This window comes from Trachurus japonicus, chromosome 9 (assembly GCF_045865225.1).
Source record: "Trachurus japonicus isolate A0001 chromosome 9, Traja_1.0".
Taxonomy (NCBI): Eukaryota; Metazoa; Chordata; class Actinopteri; order Carangiformes; family Carangidae; genus Trachurus; species Trachurus japonicus.
The window spans coordinates 31,326,206-31,335,501 of record NC_140915.1 but is presented as its reverse complement, the minus strand read 5'-3'; the positions used below and the strand labels follow the sequence as shown (position 1 = coordinate 31,335,501).

Sequence of the window (9,296 nt, the reverse complement as noted above, 5' to 3'; positions counted from 1 at the left end):
TTTTTCTCTAACAAATTTTTATTTCAGAGAGAAATACAAAACAATGTTGACACCTAAAAACAAGTCTTTACTGACATGTGGTTAAGAAATAATCATGATGTTCGTCTCGTGAGCTCAACAAACAAATACGCATGAGAGCAAAAGACGAGAGGAACAAAGTAATGCCGATGGCACATCAATGACGGCAGGGTTGGATGGCACCGCTCAAGAGGAGTTAGGAGGTTTAGTCTGCTGCTCACAGAAGGTTAAGTACTGTACATGTAGTATCTGATTTTTAAATGGAAAAGCCCATAGATTGTACAGTGTGATGATGGACTATGTAGTGTACAACATTAAGTTAAAGGTCACAAATATAGACACATATGTCGATATGGGACCGTTTGATTAGTTTAGAGTCTGACGTTATAATTTGGCTTCAACATGAAGATCATGCAGCTCCTAATGATAAATAAACAAATATTAACAACATGGCATTTTAATTCAGCTACAACATGATGCCGTCTCTAGATCTGAGCATTAGTTTGACAAGTTGCATATAGTCCCTTTCCAAAATTAAAACCGTGTGTTTCTGGCTAAATACAAAGGTTTCTAATTGAGCACAATTAAAGGCAAATATTTCACCTACAAAACTGGACACGAGTCCTCGTTCTCAACATGGACAGTTTACCTCGTTCATAATCACACCTACCTTCCACTGTGGTACCATTAGTTAAGTTATTGCATTATAAGACTGAAGCAAACAGGCACTGAAGGTCCAAGGCCACCTGGAGGTAAAAGTGATGGCTTCTGAATTAAGTTAAAACACATTTAAAACTATCTGAACCTAACAGCAAAATAAATGGAAACATGTCATATGACGCTTGGACTAGAACAAAGTGCACATTCTGTGCATAGATTTTTGTAAACATGTTAGTGTGATGGCAAAACCTCTAAAGTACCGTTGTACCATAATTAAGATCAAAGACTTAATATCGGATACATGTCACTGATAATGGTCAAGTATTCAAAAAATGTCATGGTCGTACGTTTACAGATTTTTGTCCAGTCTTACTCAGCAAACTGCTAACAAACAAAAAAAGTTAGACAAGATGTTTAAGTATTACAAAAGAAGAAAAAAAATAATGTGTTGGTGAGTTCCTGAACAGCTGATGGATGGATGATTGGATGGAGGCAGAGGGAGATGTGGTGGTGAAATGCTCCTGACTGGTCTGCAGGGTCAAGGATGGAATCAGAGGAGGACCAGGTGCGTGTATATGATTTGTATCAGGTGTGTGTGTGTGTGTGTGTGTGTGTGTGTGTGTGTGTGTGTGTGTGTGTGTGTGTGTGTGTGGGGGGGGATCGCTGTGCATCCCTTCTGCTCTGACCCTTCTACTCGTCTGATTTCATCTTCATCTGTGCCTGCATCTGGGCGATCATCTCCTGCATGCGTCTCAGCTACGAGAGAGAAAACAAACAAAAACAAGATCCATGTTTATTTCTTCACACAGTGCCCCCTGAAATTAAAAGATAATTTAGTAAACTTTATGTTTACTAAAAATGTAGTGGTGGGCAAATACTCTGCAGTGTTCTATGTTTATTATTTGGCGTTGTCAGAGAAGGATTTGTGTGAAAGATCTGTCTTGAATAATCCAACCTGAACCAGGATTAATGTGTTACATGAGGCCAAAACAGAGATTAATTCAAGTCTGATTTATTTCATAACCTTGAAACACAGACTCAAGACACGCAACATCAAACACAGATCACAATGAACCTCTGAGAGTGAAACAGGCATGTCTGACGCTCTGCCACGAATCATGATTTAGTGGGTTCAGATCAGAACAAGCGCTAAAAATGAAAGGCAAGATGATATTTGAATAAACGTATGCAAAAAAGTCCCTTCCTGATTTCTTATTTTTTGCATATTTTCCACTCTAAAATGTTTTAGATCATCAAATGAATTTTAATATCAGACAAAGATAACCCAAGTAAATATCAAATGTAGTTTTAAATCATGAACTAACTGTGATAAATAATTTGGGGGGGGAAAGCTGAGTTCACTGTCACTGTCCACACCTGATCACTGCTAGACCTGCTGGATCAATCCCTTCAATAGAACCTGTTTGAGTGAAGTGAAGGAGGCTCAAAAATCTCAAAAAGCAACACATGCTGTGATAAAAAAATAAAAAAAATCAGCACAACACACTTGTGGTAGCAATAAATAGGGTTGTTGAAGTGAAGGCAATAAATGAGTTGAATTGTAAATACATGTTAATGTCAAAGTATCAACTACCACAAACAAGTTAATAATAACTTTATAGACGGTGATGATGTCAGGCATACATCCTAAAGATATCAGGGCTTCTGTATTTGTCTGGAACAATTTGTATTTTGAAATTGACTGGGAAAAAGCATGGTTACTACCTAGGAAATTTTTTGTTTCAAATAAGGTGCGAGAAGTGTCTCTGAAAATATTGCACAGATGTTATCCTGTTAACTCAACTATTGTAAAATATATAGCACATGTTGATCCTCTCTGTTCCTTCTGTCATCATACAGATGAATTGCTATGTCATCTCTTCTGGGATTGTCCCTTCAGTCAAACCTTCTGGTGCGACCTCAACCTTTTTTTGAATAGAAAATTAGATACCCCTTTTAAAATCAAAATTGAATTTATTTTATTTGGTCTTTTTGATAAGAAAATACCCACAAATAAATTATTTATTATCAACCTTTTTATTCTATTAGCAAAATTCCATATACATACCAGCAAATTTACAAAACAAAAACCCAACTTTTTTATCTTCGTCTCTTACTGTAAATCATATCTGGACACACTTCATTTTTGCAAAAACTCCAAAGCTTTAAAAACTTTAGCCTTATGTAATGAATTTGATTTATTTTAATTTATTTATTTTCACTTTGTTGCTCTCTTTATTTGATTCATGCACTATTGTCATTATTATGTTGTTGTTTTTTTCTTTTCTTTGTTTTGTTATTTTCCCAAAGTGCATTACCTCGAGCATTCCGTGTTCTTATTGACAGTTGCCTTGTACACTACTTTGTGTAAATAAAGTTTATTAAAAAAAAAAAAAAAAAAAAGGCTGATGAAAAATGACTGTCTCCTGCCACCTTGTGGCTGAAGATAGAACTACACAGTTTCTATAATGAGATCATCTCAACCAGTACTTCGCTTTTCTCCCTATGGTCTTGGTGCTTGGGAACTTTCATTTTTGTTCAACATATAATGACAAACTTGTGATGGCATACTGCAGGTGAAACACTTAACTGAGTATTACTCTTATCACAAACACAGTTTTGCTATTTCATATTAAATCTAAGATTAATATGAATGACTTAAGGTGTGATTGTTTAAATGGGGGAAACAATAATTTAATCATTTCCAAAAATGAAAATGCCGCTGATTAAAGACACCATCAGAGGCAGTAAAAGTAGATTGTGCCACCTGAATCAAATGAGGTAAGGAAAAGCAGCATATAATAATTCCCACTTTCCAGCAGACTAAAGTGTTATCTACAAAATAATAAAATAAAAAAAGTCATCAATTTATACCTAAGTTCATATTTGATTTTTTGGAGCCTATATTCTAAATAAGTTGTCTAATTAACTTCACATTACATCAATATAGTCATGTTTTCGTTGCTTTGTGTGGATTTCTGTTTTTTCATGTTTTCTTAAAGTATATTTTTTGGCTTTTCATGCTTTTATTCGATAGGACAGTTGAGAGTGTGACAGGAAATGGGAGGCAGAGATGGGGGGAATGACATGCAGGACAGGGCCGTTCGACGCGGGACTCGAACCGGGGCCGCCTGCAGCGAGGACTATAGCCTCTACACATGGGGCGGGTGCTCTACCAACTGAGCTAAACACCGCCCCTTTTTCATGTTTTCAATAATGCCAATTAATTCACTGGAAGAGAAACAACTGAACACGGTCTGCTATTCACCAGTTGCTTTCTAGGAAATCATCTGTAAACCAGGGGGTTGCTACGTTATCAAGCCTAAGTTTGAGTAAATGGTAGTTACTCTAATATTTCCTCCCACTCCAAAAACTGGACCACTGTCTTCAGCTGTGTTTTGGGCTCCTCGCATTATTGAGGTCATTCCCACCATAAAAAACTGAGCCAGGACATCCAGGCAGGAAGTGATGGCATATCCTGCCTGGGCACATTGTTTACAAACAGATCTGATTGCACCCCGCCCACTCACTATGGTGCACTGTAGCAGTAACACAAACAGGGCAATCAAGAGCAATCAGGAAGCAGGTTATTGCCTGGTGACGTGCAGGCTCCATGGCTCAATAGGTAAACAGTACATATGGAAGATAGTGGGGTGAAACTGAAGAAGAACTTTGATTCTCTGTCTCAAATACCGACAGTCTGAAGAATTTAAAGGTTTCCTGGTTTTACGTTACAGCTGGTATAATCAGGGGGGAAAGGTTTATGCTAAAATGACATTTGTACAGCAAAGATAACGAGACAGTCCAGGACGAGTCTGCATCCATACTTCACAATTTACCGCTCTGGGAACTTCTGGGCTTTTCTAGTTTGAGTGATCAGAACATCTGTTTTTTGAAGGATGCATTTGGTTTTTTGTGCCTGTACGACATCTGCACTCTTGTTGTTGGAGATCTTACCTCGGCCTCTTTCTGTAGCAGGATCTGGTCCTTATCCACAACCTCCTCATCCACAGCCCTGCAGAGAGAAAATGTCCCAGCGTTAGCTCGGCTTGAAACGTGAGCAGCTCATGTGCTGTTTAATGGTGTAAATCTCACCTGCCCGCCCTCTTCAGCCTCTCTGAGCGGAAGTTCTCATAATGCAGGTCCTGAGTTACTTCTTGGAGGTCTTGCATGTGGGTCCTGCAACAGACAGACATGTAATCCTATCTGCACACACTAGAAGGCAGTAGAGATTTACTTTTCTCTTTCTCTGGTGGACTTTTACTGCCAGTTTAATGAGGCAAAACTTCAGTCAAGGTTTCAAAAGGCTTCCCTTTGGAACATCCTTTTACTGAAGCAGTTTTATTAGACTCACACAAGCATGGTGCGTAGTTTGAGGAAGTCATTGTGCTCGGGGTTCTCCACTTCAACGACGCCCCAGGGGTAAAGGCGGCCACGGATCTTCTTCCCCTTCACCTCAATCAGCTGGTTGGAGCCAATCACAGCAAAGGGAATGCTCGCCTGGGAAAGAAAGATAAAGGTGAGATGATCCCTGGGGAGGAACACAGTCAGAGGAAAGGATATGGACGGAGATGTGGAGAATAGCGGTATCAGGGAGGTGGTGAGGGGAAGTGAGGGTGGATGGTGTCCATCACTCAGCTAGCAGAGGGAAACGGCTGCTTTGGTTTGGTGATTGGTGTGTCCCTGTCTCACCTTCAGGACTCTGGTCTGCTCCTTGAACTCCTCGTCCTCGTCAGAGTCGGCGTCGGGCAGCTGATAGATTTTGATTCCGTGCTCTGCGATCTCGTCAAGGATCTGAGAGGTGGAGGGAAGAGAAACACACAGGGTGAGGAGGACGCCGTGGAGACCTCTCTGTGACCTCCATCACCAGTCCCATTCAGTCCAGGAATAACTCAAAGTCTTGAGCCCTGGTGAAGTGCCACTGCAGACGCTCCTAAAGGACCGGCTTGACTTTCCATTGTACTCCAATAGTCTGGAGACAAAAGCATTGATTTTTAAAACAGTAAAACATCCTGACCACATCTACTAGCCTACTAAGATTCATTTTATTCCACACGTCCTTTCATAAAAGGAGCTGGCATGGTGGTGGGGTGGGTAACCCTTCCTGCCTGTGGGTTCTCCCAGTCCACAGACATGCACTCTAAGTCGACTGAAGACTCTGAATTGCCCGTAGGTGTGATGGATGGATCCTCTGATAAAACCCTCTTCATTTGTACATTTTCATTTTGCTTTATTGTGTGTATAGTATATTTTCATCATGTATATATTCCATTTTTTAAAGCTTTTTAAGCGGTGTCTGTCTATGTGTTTATGTGTGCTGTACTTAATAAATCTGACAATATAATGTGAGTGAAATCCAAGCATCAGCATTGGCTCAAAGTTTTGCAATTTATCTAAATATATATTTCTGTAAACTGTGAGTCATATGGAGAAAATAACAGCAGCTGCTGCTCTGACCCATAAACAGAAAGTAAGGCAGGCAGCCCTATGGACTAATACAGGGTTGAGTGAGTACCTGTTGTTGCAGCAACACATTTAATTAAAGCCCCCCATGGAGGAAAAGAGGGGTGAGACAGAAAATAATAATGGTGTGTGTGTGTGCGTCTGCATGTGTGTGTGTGTGTGTGTCCCAAGTTCTGAAAGCATCTTAAATAAAGTTCTCAGCCTCCTCCATTCACAGACAGACCGGTGAAGAAACAAGTTAAAACAAAGGACCTTTCTTCACCGTGACCCTCCGGGACAGATGTCAGTATTTATTATTCTAAACATCAAAGCTGCATTTTCTTTTGTTTGCACCAGAGCAGACTTCTTAAATCCACAATGCAGTCTTATGTAATGGAGCCAAAAAATGTCAAGTGTTGCTTTCCTGACTTTTTGGGGACTTTCATGTACGGCAGCGTATAATAGGACAGTGGTGAGTCAGCCAGGAGCCTAGGAAGTGAGTGCAGGTTTTCCTATGGAGCTCAGCTCCTGATTGAGCCCTTGTTATAGTGGGGCTGCTTAAGTCCATTTTTGAGCCGAATCGTTCACTTCATGGTACAAGCACCAAATTTGGTACAAATGATGTCCAGGACATACCTTCTAATAAAAGTACGTTGCCCAGCTGAAAATCCAAGAGGGCCGCCAGTTTTCAAGATGGCCGCCTCGTCAAACGCCAAAAAAAGGTTTTCGAGGTAGAACTTGAATTAACAGAAGAATGTTAATGATCCAAGCATCAAAATGAATGTATTATGACTGGAATAACTCGATGGTGTCAATTGAATTCCAATATGGCCACCAATTTTCAAGATAATGGCTATTAAATGACTAAAAAGTTTTCTGCAATGATCTTAAGTGAAAATCTGCAGAATTCTGAGGGATGTGTTTTTTGTGTGAATCATTTGTGAAAATGTGTCCAAACTTTTGACTGTCACTCACCACACACACGCACACACACACACACACATACAGCAACACAAGCGTTCTTTACTGAAATAAAAGTACTAATTTAGCAATATAAATGATAATTCATTAAAATTCTGTGGTCAACATTTATTGGTTAGTAATTTTTTATAAGAGTGATGTCAAAGCACAACCAGGGCACACTGGTAAACATCACTGCTGTGAGACTCAGCATGGGGTTCAGTGTCAGCTTGTAGTGTACTAACTGTAGTTGTAGTTTACTAACTGTTGTAGTGGTGTACTCACTGTAGTTGTAGTATACTTTAGTGTCCCAAATGCTATCTAATAAGCCCCTGTATAGACTCAACTAGAAGTTTAGTTAGTTGTAGTATTGTAGTTAGATAGCCGAGCCAAGGGTAACGGGGCTTTAGTTACCTGGATGGTGTACAGATCGCACGGGATTTATGGCACTGGATGAACGATCGGGCTAGGTGTAGGGCACCAGATACTTGAACCTAGTTGCATCCCATATTCCAATGTGCTATGATATTTTGTATGTTTGGGTGGTAAAAGGATAATCCCTCGACCTTCAACTGTATAAGATGTCTGCCGATAATCCATTGAGTTGTGCTACTAAAACTGACTGGAGCAAGTGTTGCCTCTGTCAGACAGATACAAAAGCAGCGTTGAAGTCTCCCCCTACCCGTTATGAGTGTAGTTCTGACGGCTATTCCATGATAGCCAAAAACATACCTCTATTTCAGGCAATCAACCTGTTGCCCATCTGGTTAGACACATCCAGATTGGACTGAAAGACTGACTTCAAAGTCCTGCCAACTGGGGCTGGCAAAAAGATGGTCAGATCTGGCAAGTTCTCTGGACAACCCTTCCACCCATTGCTCAGACTTGTGAGCAGTTGACAAAATGTGGCTGCAAGACTGAATGCCAAGGACGATGCAAATGCTATCGCTTCGGCCTGAAGTGCACACAGTTGTGTGCCTGTGCATGTGAGGGCTAAGAAAATAGAACAACCAAGTTTAAGTTGAATGTTTGAGTTGGATATTTGTATTATTATTTTTTAAGTTATGTTGATTCAAGTTCTGGATCGTAAAACATGCAGCCTATGCTTTGACACCTTTTCTGTGTTTTTATACCGTTATCTAAAAATTAAAAAAAAAAAAAAAAAAATGGGGGAGACAAAGACAGCCTCTACGTGGCCTCCCCTACAAGTAGCTTACAGGTCCAAAAGCTTTAAGTGAAACTAATGTCTTTGTTTGTGAGTGTTTTTTTCATTTAATTCGCATTGTATCATCATAATATTCAATAATTTTGATTTTCTAAATGCAGAGTTGTATTTCTCATGTGCAAAAACACATATTTCAATGTATAAACCATCAGAATAGGACTATTCAATCAAAATATAGTTCAAACGCTGTTTCAAACCACTTCGAATGGCGGCCATCTTGAAAAATGGTGGCCACTTTGTTTGTTCAAGTGGGCAACGTACTTTTATGAGATAGTAGGTCCAAAAGCACTTGTGTACCAAATTTGGCGCTTGTACCACAAAGTGAACGATTTTTCATTAATGTGCTCCACTATTATGGCTGTCGCTTGTTTTCTCAGTCAGCTTTGTGCAGAGTGTGTACGAGATAGTGTGTGTGCGGGGTTAGGTAGGTATTGTTGTGGGGCAGATCCAAAAACATAAAGAAACAAAAGAAAGGCCAGCAGCACTCATGTCCTTCTCATTGTCCTTTATTGCATACTGCGTCGGCGCTTAACATACAAAGACCGGTTTCGACCACGTCTTCCTGGAAGACGACCGCGTCTTCCTTAGTCACTGAGGAAGACGTGGTCGAAACCGGTCTGCATACTGCGTCTGCGCTTTAAGTTTATCTTCTGGCCGTGCACCTCTTCAGTTTGTTCCTGAAAGTTTTTTTGGAGAGTGCGTGTTTTTCTTTGTTTTCTACTGCAGATCCAAAAACAAACAGGCTTGGGAGGACTCAGGGGAGAGCGTGACACCAGACCAGAGCCTCTTTTTCCTTCAGTTACTCAAACACGACGTACAGATCCCTCCGACTCGGGAGCTGGATAAACACCGCTGTGGCGGGGCTGAGCGTGGAGAATTTTGGGAGACTGTGCACTCAGTGAGAAAATAAACACGCACAACACAATGGCAGGAAAAAATGAAACAAATAACAAATCTAGTCAAACATGTAGATAAGACAGACAAACTCAGA

General features: G+C 40.3%; 1 protein-coding gene across 2 annotated transcripts in view; it reads right to left on the bottom strand.

Moving 5' to 3' along the window:
- Positions 1-791: 791 nt before the first annotated feature.
- LOC146981827 (septin-2) overlaps positions 792-9,296 on the bottom strand; it is a 30,680-nt gene continuing 22,175 nt past the window's right edge. The window contains exons 8-12 of one of the 2 annotated variants that reach the window (XM_085787385.1): positions 5,371-5,472; positions 5,033-5,178; positions 4,774-4,857; positions 4,636-4,693; positions 792-1,434 (exon numbers count right to left, since the gene is read on the bottom strand). In XM_085787385.1, the coding sequence (XP_085643511.1) occupies positions 1,369-1,434; positions 4,636-4,693; positions 4,774-4,857; positions 5,033-5,178; positions 5,371-5,472 (456 nt within the window). In that variant the 3' untranslated portion in view covers positions 792-1,368. The remainder of the gene's footprint in view (positions 1,435-4,635; positions 4,694-4,773; positions 4,858-5,032; positions 5,179-5,370; positions 5,473-9,296) is intronic. The other variant, XM_085787384.1, reaches the window with a different exon arrangement.